The sequence below is a fragment of the Gorilla gorilla genome, chromosome 10, assembly GCF_029281585.2.
Source record: "Gorilla gorilla gorilla isolate KB3781 chromosome 10, NHGRI_mGorGor1-v2.1_pri, whole genome shotgun sequence".
Lineage (NCBI taxonomy): Eukaryota > Metazoa > Chordata > Mammalia > Primates > Hominidae > Gorilla > Gorilla gorilla.
In genome coordinates this window covers 145,355,185-145,373,840 of record NC_073234.2, presented here as the reverse complement: position 1 = coordinate 145,373,840, position 18,656 = coordinate 145,355,185, and the positions used below count along the sequence as shown (strand labels likewise).

The following is an 18,656-nucleotide window of genomic DNA, read 5'->3' as shown; positions in this document are numbered from 1 at the left end:
GGTGTGTCAGAGACTTCCTCACTCCGATCCCTGGGAGATGCGCAGGGCGGGGCGAGGGCCCTTCTCCAGCCATCCTTGCGCTCTCCCTGGCGAAGAGCCTCAGGTGCCCCCGGGCTGGAGGACCTCCCCTGGGCCTGAGGTTTTGATGACGACAAGAGGCCGGTGGCCAGCTGGACACCTGTTGGGATAGTGGGTGGCTCCGTTCCCGGGGTGCGCCCGCGCTGAGAGCACTCGCCCGCCGCCACCGCGCGTCCGCGCTCGCAAGGAGGGTGGCCGGGAGGCTGGGCGTGGGGCGGCCAGGGGGAGGTGGGATTTACTTTGCGGATTGGGGCTCACAGCTGTCACTCCGAAAGGGTGGGGCTTTTTAAAAGCAGACAAATTTTTAAGGCGAAAGCCCCAGCCGGCTCCGGGCACCGTGGCGATCGCCTCCGTTCCGTTCCGGATGCGGTCCTTGCGGAGCGGAGCCCCCGCGCCGGCTGGCAGGAGGCAGCTGCGTTGCTCGGCCGCGTCCCCGAGCCGGCGGGCCCTCCTCCGCGCACATCTGGCCCGCCTCCCCCGGGCACAGGGGGGAGCCCCGCGTCTCCGGAGCCTGCAGTGCGCTCGGCGCGCGTAGAGCCCCGCGAGCCCCAGCCGGGCCCGGGGCCGGGCGGGCCGAGGCGGCGGCCGGGGAGCAGCCGCACCCGCCAAACTTTGGGTGCCGGAGCGCGCGCGCGCCCGAGCCCCGAGGCGCAGCGGCCGGCCCGGGATGGGGGCTGCGGGCCAGGGAGCCCCGGGCCGCCCAGCGAGCCCGGCCACCCGCCCGGGGGGCTCCGAGCCGCCTCTGCCCGCGTCCCGGGCTCCGCAGCCCCGCCACCCCGGCGCCGCCTGCGCCAGCGCCCGCTAGCCAGCCCGGGAGCAGCTGGAGCCGCCGGAGCCCTGCGCCTGGAGGCGCCCCTCCTTGGGCCACCGGGGGCCACTCTTCGCTCGGGTAAACAGGAAAGGAAATACCCCTTGTGGATTAAAATTAAAAAAAATTCTGTTGGGGGCGAAGGAGGGAGGTGGGGTTTGCCTGCGCTCGTGTTGGACTCCGGAGAGCAACTCAGGAGCCCGCGCTGTCGTCGCCTCCCGGCCTGGCCATGGACTGGCGGGAGGAGGGAGCAGGGCGCCCGGGCTGCTCGGGCCCCTAGCCGGGCGCTCCCTCGCCACCGGCCCCGCTGCGGGCCTCTAGGGGACTGAGACGGTCTCTTGTTCGCCTGGACGGCGCCGGGGAGCAGAGGATCTGCGCTCCGGGTCTCCAGGATGTGCCCGTCTGAGATGGGGACGCTGTGGCACCACTGGTCGCCTGTACTCATCAGCCTGGCCGCCCTGTTTTCCAAAGGTGAGGACGCCGCGGCCGCCAGGGCCCGGGGACTAACTTCGCCTGGAGTGAGTGTGTGGGAGTGTGTGGAGGATGGGGGCGGCCGGGAGAGAGGGCTTGTGTGCATGTGTGTGTGCGCGCTTGTGTGCATGTGTGTGTGCGCGCGTGTGAACGTGCGCTCGTGCGGCAGCCAAGCTCCTCGGACGCCCCTTGGCCGAAGGTGCTTGTCCTGGAGCACTTGGGTGGGAGGCCTTAGGTGAGACTACTAAGGAGCCGAAAGGAAAGGAAGGCTGTTTCCTGAAAGCCTTTTCTGTAAAGGGAGAGGGCGTGGGGACCCTTGAGAGGAAAGGTGGCCTCTGGAGGGCCGAGCCGGCTGTCGGGGGAGGAGGGGATTGAGATGACCAGGGAGATTTCTGGAATTTGGGATTGACTTTCCCTGGTGGCACTGACCTATTTGGAAATAATTTTGGAGCACTCCTGTTGTATGGGAATACTATTTTGTGTATTATAGGCTGCCAAAAATATAGCCTGGAGGGCAGCTCTGAAGAAGGGGGATGGGTTTCTCCAGGCCTGCCGCTGTGAGATTTGGGCACAGGGTCTGGCTCTCACCCTTCCATAGGGTGCTGGGAGCAGCAGCGGCCCCGCAGGGTGCACGTGGAGTTTCAGCTACAAGTTGTGACCCGAGTTATCCCAGCGGAGCCCTGACTTGAAGCCATGTGTCAAGGCAGGAATTCCTCAATGTTTCCTCTTCTCTTCTGCAAGCATCCCTGTCTGTCATGGGAAGAGCAAGTTTGGAAGCTCTGGACAGTCATTCTTCCTTGAAGAGAAATGGTGTGATTTGTGCGGGAGATTCTTTCTCATGATTGACCTGGGCTGCTTGTGTGTGGTTCCCCCACCCGTGCCCCTTTCCTGCAGATAGATACACTGGGAGGAGAGTGAAGCGTCTCAGCAGTCTCTAATACGTGCTGCGAGAACCCTGTACCCATATTTTTCTGCAAAGATTTTTGAGATGAGATCTCTCTCAGAAACTTCAAAGCCAATTATCACGCACAAAGTCTTTTAATTACATGAATTGTCTGTTCTCTGAGTTCTTCCAGAATCACTGAGGTTATGTTGCTTTGGATCTGATAATAGATGAAGACAGTTGAAATGCCTGTCTGTGATGGTTCGATTTAGAAAGAGGAATTTACGTTCCCCCTACTTCCCTGTCTTTGAAGTGTGGTTGAAATGGGCTCACGTTTCCTAATTATGAGTTAGAACAATCCCTGGGATCAGAGCTTTCTGGATTTATAATGTGCACAGGAAACCAAAGAAAAGGTTGATGAATTCAGTGAACCTGACTCAGGCAGACGTGAGGTTAAAAAAACCAAAATCCACAGCAACAACAGCCCAGCATTTTTTTGGGGGGGGTTGGTTCTCACTTGGTTTTATAATAGGTCCAGACTTCTTTGTGTTTATGCTGCAATAACAAGGTTGTATTAAGAAAGGTACAGAATAGCTTTGGAAATAGGACCTCACTATTGTGTTTTTTCACTTAGGTACATAGGTCTGTTACTGATTTCTTTATTAGACTGAGCAGTGTTGAAGAGAATTGTATTTAGCCTAATACTTGTGAACTTTTTCAACTGGGAACACTGAACATATCCTTAAATGAGGTACTGTGTGATGTGGAAGCCTCTTTACTAGGTGGCCAAAAATTAGCACGTAAAATGTTTACGATAAGCCTAGCATATGACATATTTTGTGTATTGAACTTAAACAAGTCAGCCAGACAGTTCAAAAGTGAATCAGTTCTGTGTGGAGACTTTGTACAGCAATTAGCAGAGTCTGAGCACATGGTAGATGATTCAGGATTAGTCACAATATGTCAAAGAACAAGAAAAAAATCAACACCCCTATTAGCAAATTGCATAAAATGGAATTTCATGATGCAGATGTGATTTATACATTCAGGGACAGGGCCATTCTTTTCCCAATGTGTTCATATCACCTCCCTCTAAGATTCTCTGATCACTTGAAAGTTCTCACCCATCTTGCAATCAAGTATGGACTATATTGAAAAGGATTTTAATTGAAAGTAAACACACAGACACACGCACATACACACATACCCCAAAGTGCCTCATTTGTCTGGGGCTGACTGAAAAAGAATATTATCAAGTATTAAATATCTGTTTCCACATATTATCATTTCTACTGTATTGTCTTTCCAAATAGGAATTTTTGAATGAAACAAAATGCAGATTTTAATACCAGGTTAATATGCTTGAGCCTTACACGTTTATATTTCATAAGCAGAAAATGATTAGTCGTAGAACAAACCCACCCTCTTGTAGATATTTTTTAAAAACAAATAAACATAAAGTTTTGTTGCTTGTATTTCTATGCCTCTGGGACCTAGGAAGTATGGTATGACACACGGAGTTTCCCCAGCAGCCTTGTCCTATGGCCCCTAATTTTTCTGGGGAATGGCCTTAAATGTTTAAGGTCTAGCTTTGCTGGCAGCTTGATGTAGTTTGCAATGGTGCTAGCCTGCAGATGAGCTTTAATGCATTACTGTGAACTTTATGGGAGGGGGCAGGTGTATGGAGGGTGGGCTGAGAGGGAAAATGGGTGAGGAGATTGGAGATGGGCAGAGGGCAAGCTGATTTTTAAATACAAAGTCAAGAGGGTTGCCACATTTAGGTTGCTTGTTACAGTCCTCACGTGCATCCTTCCCAGTTATTTCCTTTGCACATGCTGGTAGGAAAGAAGCAGACGCTGAGAGATCTGCGACATTGCGAGTGGGGCTGCGGCAGTGTCGTGCTCCCTGTGCCTAGGGTGGTGCTGGGCACGTGCTCTGCCTGCTTCCAGCTGAGTGCAGCCAATGGCTTGGGCAGTGGGCTTCTTGGAGTGCCTTCCTGAAGCTGCTTCCATGTGTAGAGCTTCTAGCCTCTAATAATATGCTGAAATGGATGTTTAATACTTGGTAATATTCTTTTTCAATCAGCCCCAGACAGTTTAGGCACTTTGCATTGTGTGTGTGTGGTGTGTCTGTGTGTTTACTTCCAATTAAAATCCTGTTAAATATAGTTCATATTCGATTTCCAGCTGGGTGAGAACTTTCAAGGGATCAGAGAATCTTAGAGGAGAGGTGATATGAATACATTGCGACATGAACTGAACTGTCCCTGAGCTTATAAATAATATCTGCATCATGAAATTCCATTTGACACAATTTGATGACACTGGGGTATTAATTGGGTCAGAGTGAAGCTTCTGGGTAGGACAGCGCCACCCTTATTGAAGGAAGCTGTGGACCAAAAAGAGCTTCAAAGTACAGTGATAACTTCTTTAGGGGTCAGGAACTTTTTGGGAGAGGAAAGAATATCAGAAGGGAGCCAGTTAGTGGGGGAGAGAGAGAGTGACTTTTTGCTTACATTCAAATTCTGTCAAATTGAAAAGACAAAGAATGAAGAGACCACTAAGTTTTGTTTTGTATGAATTAAAGAGTTAAATCAAAATGTGATTTTATTAAAAATATTTATGTGCATAGAAAGGTAGAATTCCAAGTTTGAGGATCTGTTTAACTTAGTTATATTCTAAGAGCTAAGAAAAAATGAGTAAACAAAAATTTCAAAAATATTTTATTATAGAAGCTATGCTACACAATATTTAGAATTTATCTATCAATTTTTCTGTTAATCCAGGTGTTATCCATCTTTCCACCCATGTATTCACCCATCATCCCATCCACCCATCCATCCACCTGTTCATTCATCCGTCCATCCATCCATCATCTACCCATCCATCCACCAGTCCATCCACCAGTCCATCTACCCATCCACCCACCCATCCATCCATCCATCCATCCATGCATCCATCCATTATCCACCCATCCATCTACCAGTCCATCCATCCATCCATCCATCCATCATCCATCCATCCATCCATCCATCCATCCGTGCATGCATCCATCCATCCATCCATCCATCCGTGCATCCATCCATCCATCCATCCATCCATCCGTCCATCCATCCATCCGTGCATGCATCCATCCATCCACCCATCCATCCATCCATCCATCCATCCATCCATCCATCCATCCATCCATCCTTCCATCTGTCTGTCTGCCCATCCATCCATTCATCATTCCATCCTTCTATCCACCCATCCTTCCATCTATCCATCTATCATTTCATCCATCCATTCATCATTCCATCCATCTGCATATTCATTCAACAAATGTCAAAGGCCACATGCCTTCAGTGAACACAGAGCTCAGCAGGAACTATTTCTAAGTGTTGTGAGGACACAGGACAGGTACTAAAGCGTCCTTAGGTAGGGATGTTTAGTGCCAGTCATTCCTCTAGATGTCAAAGTGCCTCATACCATTGCTCCGTTGCTTTAAGTTGTAAGCTCAGACCTGGGCAGTTTCGTATTCATCATTCCCCTCTTCCTTTGTTCCCTCTCCTTTCCTATTTCATGACAGTAACTGCCTTCTGAGCACCAACAATGCACCCCATACCGTGCTGGGCACAGGGAGTACCGTAGTGAGGAAAAGCACAGGTTGATATGGCTACTATTCCCAGAGAACTTGCCATTTGTAGGAGAGATAGGGGAACATGTGAATTACACAGAAAAACATAAAGTTAGCACTGTGGGTGTGCTCTGGAGGATGGGGCGAGTGTCTCTGGATGCAGATAATTTGGCAGTTGACTTAGAGTAACTGGGAAGACTCGCCTTGTCTGAAGGATGGGCTGGCGTTACCGGATGGACTGGGAGGATCCCAAGTGATCCACATAATCTCCCATCTTGACTTAGTCACGTCCCCTTTTAACATTTCCAAATAAAGTAACCAACATTCCCATATTTCAGGGATTTCGATGTGAATATCTTTTGGGGGAGTGCACTTCTGCCTTTCACAAGGTTGACATTCTACAACTATTTTCTGCCTCCTCTCCTAAATTTTAAGTTCTTCTAGGGGACAAAAAAATAGGTATTTTTTCTATCTCTGATTTCTCTCCAGTATTTTTAGCTTTGTGCTTTGGACATTGCAGGGGCTCAATACAATTTTTAACTATGCTTCCAAGAGTGTGAAATATTGCTGGAGATCATTTACCTGACAGTGCAGTGGTTTGATGCTGCCTTTTCCAGTAATTCAGAGCGCTGCAGGAAATACTTTGGTCAATAATACCAGCTAATGTTTTGAGTAATTGTTGTATGGCAGGCACTGTGCAGAGTGACTTACGAGGATAATTTTTGTGAATTTGCAGATAAACTCAATGGGGTAGATATGTACTGGACCAGAAGTTGAAGTTCAGAGATGTTAAGTAACTTCTCCAAGTCATAGCAACATAAAAGACAGTCAGAGTCTGAATTCTGATGCCAGAACCCATACCCCTGGCCATTCTGCTGACTTCTGATAATTATATGGAATAACTAGAAACCAGGCAGTTTGTCAGGCAGAATCGTTACATGGTGCCAGGCTTGCCAGGGGCTGAGTGCAGAGAGGTCTTGAGACCATTTTAGTTTTTAGCTCAGAGCCCGGTATACAGATGACCCTTGATATTTGTTGAGCAAATGAATAAATGAACATCATGTTATTTAGTTTTCTCAGCATTATTTTTTCCAGCAGCAATCAGAAATAACACCTGAAAGGGATTAAAATGGGGATTTACTTCCAAGACCACCAGGGAGGTTGAAGAGATTCTCTGACGGTGTGGAATGGTTTGGTTATCTCCTAGGTCAGCTTCTTTTTTGTTTTTTTATTTTTATTTTCCTCCTCCTCCACCTCCCTAGGTCAAGCTTCTTAAAGAACTTGCAGACATGCCCAGTGGACTGTCTTCAGGACCTGTTTATTCATCTATGTCCCTAACATGTGTAGGGTCCTGGGCAGGGAAGACTAAGACATGGCCTCTGGTCTTCCAGGACCAAAAGTGTAGGTGACACATCAGTGGTCTCTGGGAAATTATAAAGAATGAGGAAGAAGCATGCGGAATGAAGACACAGACTCTTCCTGTTTGCAGAAGAAGGATGCTTAATGCTGTGAACATATGCGTTGTTGATTTTGATATTTGACGCCAGACAGCACACTTGAATGAATTGTGGAGATGGTATGGTAGGGCCTCTCACAAAATGAAGAGGAAACCAGCATGGATTTGTTGTGACACGGGACCAAAGACTCGGAATATTTTTAGATGACTTTGTCATTTATTTAAAAGAAAAATCTGCTGTAGGAAGAATTAAGGGGTACATACAACAGTCAGAGGCTAGGTGCTTCCATCACCTCTGTCCTTAAACATTGGTTTCAGGAGTCACCCAAGGTGCACCCCCTCCATAAATTAAGAATTGATGGAGAAGGAAGGCCCTTGACCTTGAAAGTAGACAAACCTGTGGCATGCATCTGAAAAGCGACTGAAGTACATAGTTTTAGAACAGATCAGTCAACAGTTATAAAGGTAAAAACATGCCTTTGAAAGAGAATTCAAATAGCCACTTCTCCTCCCTTAAGAAGTAAGTAAAGTACATAAAGTAAGTGAAGTATATAAATAAAGGGAGATTCAGATGTACACTTGGAAAGACAAGAGGTTCCACTCTTAGGAAGTAAGTAAAGTATGTAAATAAAGGGAGAGTCAGATGTACATTTGGAAAGACAAGAGGTTCCAAAAAAGTGTTTAACTTTTAGTGACATTAAGTTATTCTTTTCACGAGAGTGACATTCAATGTTTATGTTTATGGGAATCTCCCTCTGCAGATTCACTGAGAAGATGTCTGTCAGATTTCATTGTTGTTATTTGTTTGTTTGCGTTTTGGTCAGGAAAGCTATATTGGTAGATGGGAAGATGCTTCAGTGATAAAATAGCCTGCCGAGACTCAAAGAGTGTTTGGCAGGATATTGTGGCAATAAAGTATTTTGATATCAAAACAGATGGCGACATTGCCCTGCCTGCTCACATTCCCTGCTGCCCTGGCCTCTCCTTTCTCGTGCAGGTGAACACCTGGCAGCCACTGCCTCTTGGAACAGCAGAAGGCACGAGACAGGAAAGTCAAGGCCAAGCATGATGGCTCATGTCTGTAATCCCAGCTCTTTTGGGGGCCCAGGTGGGAGGATCACTTGAGGAGCCCAGGAGTTCAAGACCAGCCTGGGCAACAAAGCAAGACTCCCTCTCTACAAAAACAAAACAAAACAAAAAAAATGAGCCAGGTGCGGTGGTGTGTGCCTGTAGTCCCAGCTACTCTGGAGGCTAAGGTGGGAGGATTGCTTGAGCCTGGATGGTGGAGGTTGCAGTGAGTTGTGATCATGTAATACACTCTAACCTGAGTGACAGAGTGAGACCCTGTCTCCAAACAAAAAAAAAAAAAAAAACAAAAAACAGAGAAATCAAATTCCTGACTTTTGATTTCAAAAGCTGGTATCCGGCAATAGAGAAAAGATTTGGAAGAACCTATCTTCCCAGGCATATGGTTTCTCAGCCTTTCTCTTCTTCCTTCACCAAGTAATATTTTTTTTTTACTAGGGGAAAGGGCAGGAGAATTTGGAGGGCAGCTTAGATGCTGGCGGGCTTTTCAGCTGCTCTGTGCCACGTCACTCCAATGACAAATTAAAAATATTCTAGATTGACTTCGTGAATATATTGGGAGAGCCACAAATGAAGACACTCTGTCCTAAATAGCCTGGAGATGAAGCAGAAGGAATGTTCGTATGAGGTGACCAGGCAGCATGCCCGAGCATGGCTCAAATAGCAGAATCTTTTCCTGGCAGCCAGGGCTGTGCAGACATGGCTGAGAAGCCCAATTGGCCCAAGGAGGCCTTGTGGTCAAGACCAGGGAGGCACAAACCATAGTCTGTGTGGACTGACCACAGGAGACAAGGTGTCATTTGTACCAATCACAAAGCCCTCCTGGTTGTTGTGGTCACTCCGAACCTCTCAAAACTTAGAAGTGATCCCTGAAATCACTGGGTGGGGTGGGAGTGTGGCAGTATCTACAGAGCTTTGTTTTGCTACTGGATAGAATGTGGAATAAAGATAGAGATTTCAGTAACGTTACAAACAAATGAAGAGGTCTGTATTCGGTGCTTACTGATGCTGGGCACTGGGATTAGCGCTCACCCCAGCACTGTTGTCCACACAATGGTGACGTGTACCTGGGTGGTGCTATGCTTTGGTGGATTCCCAGCAGCTCAGATGGTAGCAGATGGTGTGGTGTCAACCTTGAGCACGTTCCAAGGAGACCCCAGGACTCTGTCCCCAGCCCTGCCCCGGTGAACATTTGTATCAGAGGTGGCTGTCCAAACAGATGAGCTACTTCGTGCAAACCTCAGAAGAGCAGCTACACAGAAGGGGTGGAGTGGTAAGGGCTTTGCGTGGCAGAATTGTGACCAAAAGCTCACCTGAGATGAGGACAATCTAACATGTGAGACAAAGGGGATATTGCAACATGCTGAACGTAGATCATACACGCTGACTTGGGAGGTACGAGAGAGGAGTTTGAGAGGAACACGTGTAAAAAGACTTGGAGATTTGTATGAAAATAAGCTTAATAAGAGTTGACAGTCATGAAACTGCTAGAGAAGAAAAAAGAGAAACTACACCAACAAGGAAAGTGCGAGCTCTGTGGGGTGTCTTGTCAATGTGTCTTATGGAAGCGGAGGCCTGGAAGGCCAGGAGCACTCATGAATAATCATAGTTTTATCATTATGGATGTGGAATATCCTCATGCTTTATCCTGACTCCACACCATCAGGACTCTGTTACATGAGGCTTCAAGTTATCTTAAGAGACTTAGGAGTCCAGGGTTGTGCTGATTTTAGGTGAGGCTGACCCAGGGTCTTTAGGGATCCCACCAGAACCTGCTTCATCTCTCTCTACCTTTCAGACCCTGTTTGTTTCTGCTCTACTGGTGGATGGGCCTTGATATGGTTTGGCTGAGTCCCCTCCCAAATCTCACCTTGAATTGTAATAATCCCCATGTGTCAAGGGTGGGACCAGGTGGAGATAATTGAATCATTGGGGGTGGTTTCCCCTATACGCTCTCATGGAGTGAATAAGTCTCACAAGATCTAATGGTTTTATAAATGGGAGTTCTCCTCCACACGCTCTCTTGCCTGCCATCATGCAGGCTGTGCCTTTGCTTCTCCTTTGCCTTTTGCCATGATTGTGAGGCTTCCCAGCCATGTGGAACTATCAGTCCGTTAAACCTCTTTCCTTTATAAATTACCCAGTCTTGGATATGTCTCTATTGGCAGCATGAGGACAGAATAATACAGGTCTGGACAGTGTGATGGACAAATGACTTCATGCCCAGCCTCATCTGATGCTGGTGGGGATCAGAGAAGGCTTCTTTCCCATTGCTGTGGGCAAGCCTTGGGATTAGCTCTGTAGGGCGTGGAAATCGTGCTCCCCTTCGATCCATCCACTGAGGGATAGGAAGGTCTGGAGCAAGGGTCCAGTGCCCCATGGCAGGAGGGCTGGACCCAGGGCAGGACCAGGTGTGGTTTCCAGATGTGTGAGTGAAGGCTGAACAGAAAATAGGGCTGCTGTCTCACTGGCTCAGTTCACACAATTATAATTTATAGGACAAATAAAGTATTTTCACCATATTGCATTGGCAATGGATGGATGATATCAAATCCAGAGAATTGTGCTACATTGGTATCCTTATGCTGAAGGGGAAAAATGGAAAATTTTAACTCATTCAGAAAATGAGAAACCTAGACCCCTTATCATAGCAAGTAATATTGAAGAAACTCCATGAGTTTGACTTGGAAAAGCGATGACTTCTTTTAACTACAGAGATGTCTGTCTTTTGAAAGAAGGCTGTGCCTGTCTCTGTGGCTTCAGATAGCATAAGCAGATCCAGCCAGAACACCAGAGGAAGGTCCTGTGAATGAATGGAAGCTGAGCAGGGTGGGTAGGGTGGGGAGGGGGGGAGAGCTTCTCACTCAAAAGAAATCATAATCCTGATTTTTATTATCATTGATCGAATGCTCATTTAGGCAAGGCAGGGTTCTAAATGTTGTACTTTCATTCACTCATGAAATCCTCACCACCATCCTTTGAGTAGTAGCATCTCCATTTTACAGAGGCAAAAATTGAGGCACAGGAATCTGAAATAACTAGCCCAAGTCAACAAAAAGGAATCCTTAAGCCCGGCGTAGTGGCTCATGCCTGTAATCCCAGCACTTTGGGAGGCCGAGGCAGGCGGATCACGAGGTCAAGAGTTCAAGACCAGCCTGGCCAACATGATGAAACCCCGTCTCTACTAAAAGCACAAAAATTAGCTGGGTGTGGTGCCATGTGCCTGTAGTGCCAGCTACTCAGAAGGCTGAGGCAGGAGAATCACTTGAACCTGGGAGGTGGAGGTTGTAGTGAGCTGAGATCATGCCACAGCACTCCAGCCTGGATGACAGAGAGAGACTCTGTCACAAACAAACAAACAAACAGAGTCCTTAAAACAGGCGCCATTATGCATAAATCAGGCCACTTCGTGAGTGTGTCCATTTTGAATGTGTCCAAGCAAAGACTACAAAGGCATGGATGGCCCAGGGTTCTGGGCTCCTAGTAACAAATTGTAGCATCTCCAACACAGCTGCTTGTAGCCATAAATGATGGGGAGATGATGTGGCCTGCGTGTATAGAGATTGTGTTTTAGTTAAGTAATTCCTATGGTCGGGAAAAAAAAATCCAAATTTTACAGTTATGCAAGTGCATTTATGAAAGGTATAGAATGTCCATAAAGGTAGTAAGAAAAAACGAGGAGGAGGAGAGGGAGGAGAAGGGAAGAGGGGAGGAGAGAAAGAAGAAGAAATATCCTTCGGCCCATCTGTTCACTCAGATCAAGCCAGAAAAGTAGAAAGCTAGGCAATTTGACTCTCATAAAATTCTTTAAATTGAATTATACTTTGGCATGAGGTTATTAGACAGTATTGAGTGATAGTCAAGAAAGATTGGTAGAGATGTTTTAAGACTATTGTCTATTAAACATAGATTTTTCCTCTTCTAGGACACGTTGGAGAAAATTTTCTTGGGCCTTAGTATCAGGAGAAAAACAGCTGCATTAATCCTGGGAAACAGTTTATACTTTATCCAGTGAGCACTGTGAATTTTATAAGTGGTCACCTGTTTAGCTTTGCTTTAACTTTTAGGACTCTCAGAGCTAAATTTGCTGTTTGTGAGGATGGAATTTAAGACAGGCCTCCTGTGAATAAGTTTTTTCCTTGGCTTTATTTGATTTTTCTATCCTTGTTCTGTCTGTTTTCTTGCCTTCTTAATTTATCCCATTGCATTTATTTTTTGTGAGCTACTTCAAATTATGTTTGAAATGAGAAGTAAAAAGAAACAATTGCACTACCCAAAGATGACTGCTTCACATTTTTGATATATTTCTTTCTAGTTGTTTTTCTATGAATTTTTAAGCCAGTTTTGTTCACTCTCTATATGGTACCTATAATTTGTTTTCAACTTTTTCGAGTTCATGTGTTTACATAAGTATTTCCTCATGTTTAAAAATGTATTATGAGTATAAATTTAATGTCTGTATCATGGCTTCAAAGTTTCTATGTTTGCTGGACAATTACATAATTTATACTTTTCTACTATTATAAGAAATAATTATCTTTGTGCATAATTTAAGTTTTGAGTTACTTCCTTAGATAGACTCACAGTTACTTAATCTCTGGGCCAAAAAAGTATGAGGAGAGCTTTTGCTGCCAAGTTCTTTCCTGAAAGGGCTGCACCATTTTGCACAGATATTAGCCAGATTTGAAAGTGTCCAGTCTGCTGAACCTGATGCTCTTAGTAATGGCGAGTGTCAATTTCTGCCGCACCCAACAGCATTTACTCAGTGCTTCTGTATGCCTAGAAAACTATTCAAAAGTCTTCATGAATAGAGGTCTTGCTCTTTGATGATGTTGCTCTCAAGGCCCCCAGAACTCTGTTTTGGTCAAAGTGTGGTCCTTTGCCCCGAGATGAGTTGGCTCTTGAGGGGTGAGGGATTAGAGTGGATGAGGTCATTGAGTCTGATCAGTGAGGAGGACCGAGAATTGCATCCAGCAGTTTCTTCCAGGTGTGCTTTCTGAAGTGGGCCCCAGTGAGAGGACGTCAGTGGACAGACGACGTGGAGGTAAAGGGACTTTGGCTTCAAGGTTATGAGGAAGAAGGAGATGCATTTAAAGATGGAATGGCAAGGGTGCCACCGAGTCACTGGGGAAGAGGAGGCTCCTCTAGGACCTGCTGTTTGGGCGTCGCTGTTATCAAGCAGTCAGAGCGCAGGTTTCTCTATATTTTCATCTGGAATGAGAGTTCCCTGATTCCGTGACTTCCATGGGATTCGGGAGGCCCCTGCTGCCTTAATGCCTGCATGAAACTTTCACGTTCCGTCCTAGGATCTATTTGGTTCGAGTATTTTATCTTCAACAGGAAACATCAGAGGTATAAGGAACCAAGCGTATGAATCTATTTATTCAATCATTTTGAGGACAAATTATAAACATAATATGATACGCTCTGAGGATGCAGAGATGAATATGAGATTAACTCTGCCCTCATGAGATTAGAGTCTAGTGGGGGAAAATGAGGCATGGACAGTGATAAATATCTCTGGCAAGCTGTATAATACAGCTGCAGAAGAATTCGCTGATTGCATGATGTGAGGAAGGACTGACATTTTTGGCTTTCGTGTAACTCTTTAGAAATCTCTTTTCCACGATTGTGCTTCTTCTGTGTTGGCCATGGTCTTCACTGCTGACAACAGATCCCACTGTGGTAGAGACAGTTTTATTAGCGCATAGGAGGTAGCAGCTAGACTCCTTGAGTACCAGGGAGCCAGGGCTGGGTGCCGGGAACACCAGCAGCCAGTGGGAACTCCCAGCCACAGTGTGTTCCTATTCTGGCCCCAATCCCAATAGGACCATTGCCTTCCTTTCAGCACCTATGGTATAGGGCCCGGCAGGACTACCTGTAAATAACCAAAGACAGCACTCTAGAATATGTAAGCAGGGCGGATCCCATGTGAAGCCATGGCCTCATGTCACTCACTGCTCTGCTCCAAGTTCCAGATGGATGCACCTGCTCAACAGGACCTAGGCCAGGCCGAAAACCCAAGCTCTGAGAGATCCCTGCACATCCAGTTTATAGGACTGGAGCTTCTTTGATTCAAGGAGTTATTCCAGAAGGGACCTAGAACTGGTGTTCTGTGTGCCAGTCTTCATACTCATCATACTCACAGAAATACTCATCTTATTAAAGTTGATTTTTGATACTATTGACCTTGCAAAAAGCCACGTTAGAATATCTCGTACATGTCATGTTTCTCTTTTCATGAGGCTTCTAGGAAAGGATGCAAGGATCCTAATTTTGTGTTTCTCGCATTCCTGTTCATGATATTGACAGATGCATACTCAATAAATGGCTGATTTGGTTTTGATTTTTCTAGATAGGTTCTTACTTTTCTAGCATTTCAAAGTATTCTTTGTGTTTCTTTGAACAGGAGGCCCTCAAGAGGAAGAACTGTTCCTTTTTTTTTGTCATCCCAAAGGCCTCTGGACTACTGTCCTGGTCAGCATTGAACAGATGCTATAAAGAGAAAAAGCAAAGCAGATCTTCCGTTACAAGGATCTTTCTTTAGAATCTGAAGCAAACTATAAGATAATGTCCAAGAAACTGTGGATTAAATGGAAGAGTTCCAGCTCATTTCATGGATTTAAGGAAAACTTTTCTAATAATGTTTTAGTAGCAGGTGAAGAGGAAATTCTCAAATTGCCTAAGGGGTACATTAGTTAGGCCAGGTTGGCTGTGCTGCAGGAACAGGTAATGCCGGTGTCTCAGTGGCTTAATATGGGAAAGGTGCATTTGTTGTTCACTCAGAGTCCAGGTCAGCACAGCTGGGGAAAGGAGGGTTCAAGGACCATGTAGGATGCATTTAACATCCAGATGTGGGCTCTATTACTTCTGCCCACATCTCATTGGCTGGCATTCGGAAATGTGACTTCCATCCAACTGCAGAGAGGACTGGGGAACGTAGAAGAACATATAGGTATCTGGTCAATACTACCAGTCAAAAGGAGACATATTTGTTCACGTAACTGAGATTCTGGGGACAAAAATGGCATCAGGCAAGGCTTGATCCAGGTGCTCAAGTGAGGCTCTACAGACCTAGAATCTCTTAGCCGTCCTTCCTGTGTTCTATTCAGACACTCTCCCTCATCTAGACAAAATGGCTTCCTAGCTCAGAATTACATCTTATCCTAACTTTAGTAAAAAGAAAGAACGTTTCTCTTAGTTCCATCAAAGCTCTGGGCCTGACTCTTATAGGACCACAATGCTCCTTGGGACCTCCCTGACTCAGTCACTGTGGCCAGAAGGATGGGCTAGTTATGATGACTGGCTTAAACTTAGGAAATAAATAAATAGAATCGGCTCACTTTAGAGCCTGGAGGGAGGACCTACCTGAATCACGTGGTATGAAAGTAGGGGAAGAGTTATATTATAGAAAACAAGTTGGGACACTGTTACCAAAGAGAGGGTAGTGGGTACTGGGTGGTTAACAGGACAGCAACAGTCCACCCTTAGGGCTGTTAGAATTTTGTTTTTAAACGGAGTCTTGCTCTGCTCTCCAAGCTGCAGTGCAATGGCGTGATCTTGGCTTACTGCAACCTCTGTCTCCTGGGTTCAAGTGATTCTCCTGCCTCAGCCTCCTGAGTAGCTGGGACTACAGATGTGTGCTACCATGCCCAGCTAATTTTTTTTTATTGTATTTTTAGTAGAGATGGGGTTTCACCATGTTGTCCAGGCTGGTCTTGAACTCCTGACCTCAGGTGATCCTCCTGCCTTGGTCTCTCAAAGTGCTGGTATTACAGGTGTGAGCCATCGCGCCCAGAGAGGGCTGTTATAATTTTAAATCTAAGATTCAAATATTCAAATTTTCTCTAATATTTAACCAAAAAGAGGGCTTTATGTTGTTGCCTCAATAGTGACTTGAGTAGAATTTTACCCTCCTGGAGAAGTTACTCTATCCTTGGGGTGTTTGTGTAAATGAAATGTAAGCTTTTGTTTTCAATGATTGTAATTTTTCAGAGTCCTTAATTAGATGTGAAAACTATGCACAATGGAAATTACTGTTGTAATTAAATATTTGCATTATGTGCTGTTAAAAGCAAGCATCAAAACACACAATTGCTTGTTTTACAAGCATTCAATATTTTGAAATGTGAGATCAGTAAAACTACTGAGAATTCTATTGAAAGAGAGAGAACAGCTCAAATAATATTATTTACATTTTCAGGGGAACAGTGTCAACAATAGGAGGGAAAACAGTGATTTTGAGTACAGCTATGTTAAAAAACATCCCAGCTTACAAATGAGTTCTGCCTTATCTTGTTAAGTTCTGCATATATGATTCCAATAAGGAGTTTTTGCTTGATTTACTTAATTAGGGAGAATACATTAGGGAGTTGTTTTTTTTGCCTGTAGTTTGGATAAATGCAACCCTAAAACAATGAGGACAGTGATTTCCTAGATATGCTGATATTATAGATAGCCTGATATTTAAACTTTGGAAAGAACAAAAACTTGCAGCTTGCATTTGGACCAAATGTCACATTTTTTACTATCTTAAAGTAATTTTCCTAGAATTGTTTGCATGTGTTAAAGAGATTTTTGATAGGAAAAGGAAACTATTATTATTATTCTTTTATAATTTAAAATTAAAGTGGTGCCATGTGAATCAAAAGGGTAGGAACCAAAGCTTCGCAGCAGTGGAGGCTATGGGGCAATATGTGTTCAACAAATAGAGAAGAAAATTTTATTTTGTCATCCAGTTTCTTTGTGTACTTTGATGTCAGAGGTGTGGTTTGTGATTGGCAGACAATGTCAAGTGTTATACTGTGGCTTGCAAATATGTTTAATGTGGCTGCACTGTGAATGTCTTGTCAATATTTTGAAACCAGGGGATTTTCACAGAAGTGGATTTTCCTGCTTCTCTGGAGGTAGGAGCAGCACTAGCCTGGGATTGCCACGTGTGAGTAATTCACTCCAGCTGAGCAGCTGCCTCCACGGTAGACAGGGAGGGGCGGGCGGTCTGCACAGGCTCCTCTCTTCCTGCCAGTGCTGTTTTTATGTTTTCCCCCTGGTTACTGATCACTGGGTTTTAACTCATGTGTTTCTTAGAGTGGAGAAATAGTTCTCTATACTCAGATCTCTTTCAAAAGTAGGGATATGAAATACAAGAGTGTATTAGTCTGTTCTCACACTGCTATGAGGACGTACCCGAGACTGGGTAATTTATAAAGGAAAGAGGTTTAATTGACTCACAGTTCAGCATGGCTGGGGAGGCCTCAGGAAACTTACAATCACGGTGGAAGGCGAAGCAAACATGTTCCTGGTATGGCAGCAGCAAGGAGAAGTGCCCAGCAAAAGGGGGAAAAGCCTCTATAAAACCATCAGATCTTGTGAGGACTCAGTATCAGGAGAACAGCAGCATGGGGGTAACCACCCTCACGATTCAGGTACCTCCCACCGGGTCCCTTCCACGACACGTGGAGGTTATGGGAACTACAGTTCAAGGTGAGATGTGGGTGGGGACACAGCCAGACCATATCAAAGAGTGCCTTGTGTTTCTTGACTCCTAAGAGCTTCCCTCATTTGTGTTCTCCCTGGCCCTGGCGATGCATGGCAATACCAAGTTATGTACCTTTAGTGTGAAGGATTGTTTAATGATTTGTTAGGTTATTTATGTAGATCAGTGCTGTTTAAACTACGTTATATGAATGGAGGGGTGATGCAAAGACCTTCCTAGGAGTTTGGGAATGGGGATGTTTTAAAGGGAATTTGTTTTACATCCTTAACGTCTGTATATTTTCTGATATTCTGTATATTTTATGATCTGTCCAGGTTAATTCAAAATCACCTGTTCATCCTCGTCTTCTCTCTCTCTCACACAGTTCTTTGATTTTACAATAGGAAGACACTTCTCTTCCATCTCCGGTCTTACTATGATTCATTCCCCTCAGATGTAAAAGCCTCCACAGTTGCAAAAGTACAATTAGACAATTCCTTTAATCAAGGAGCTTAACACTACCATCCCATAGCCCATTAAGAGATACATTTGCAATCAAAAATGCTTTGTATCTTAAAAGGTATTTATTAAAATGTGTTATATATGTATTTACCTTTCATTGTTTTGATTGTGTAACAGACATAATTGTAATGGCACCAATCCAAAGAAATTTTTGAATAATGGGAATCTTACAGTGAGAAGAAACTTTAAAAAGTTTAAGTTCAATATATAACCATACGTTTTTGTGGTAAGAAGACATAATAAGGTAATGGACAGTTACTTT

General features: G+C 45.1%; 1 protein-coding gene across 1 annotated transcript in view; it reads left to right on the top strand.

Moving 5' to 3' along the window:
* The first annotated feature begins 394 nt into the window (after positions 1-394).
* The window catches only part of TMEM132D (transmembrane protein 132D), an 825,211-nt gene continuing 806,949 nt past the window's right edge, over positions 395-18,656 (top strand). Inside the window, exon 1 of the mRNA XM_019039446.4 lies at positions 395-1,357. Coding sequence (XP_018894991.3) covers positions 1,279-1,357 — 79 coding nt within the window. The 5' untranslated portion in view covers positions 395-1,278. The remainder of the gene's footprint in view (positions 1,358-18,656) is intronic.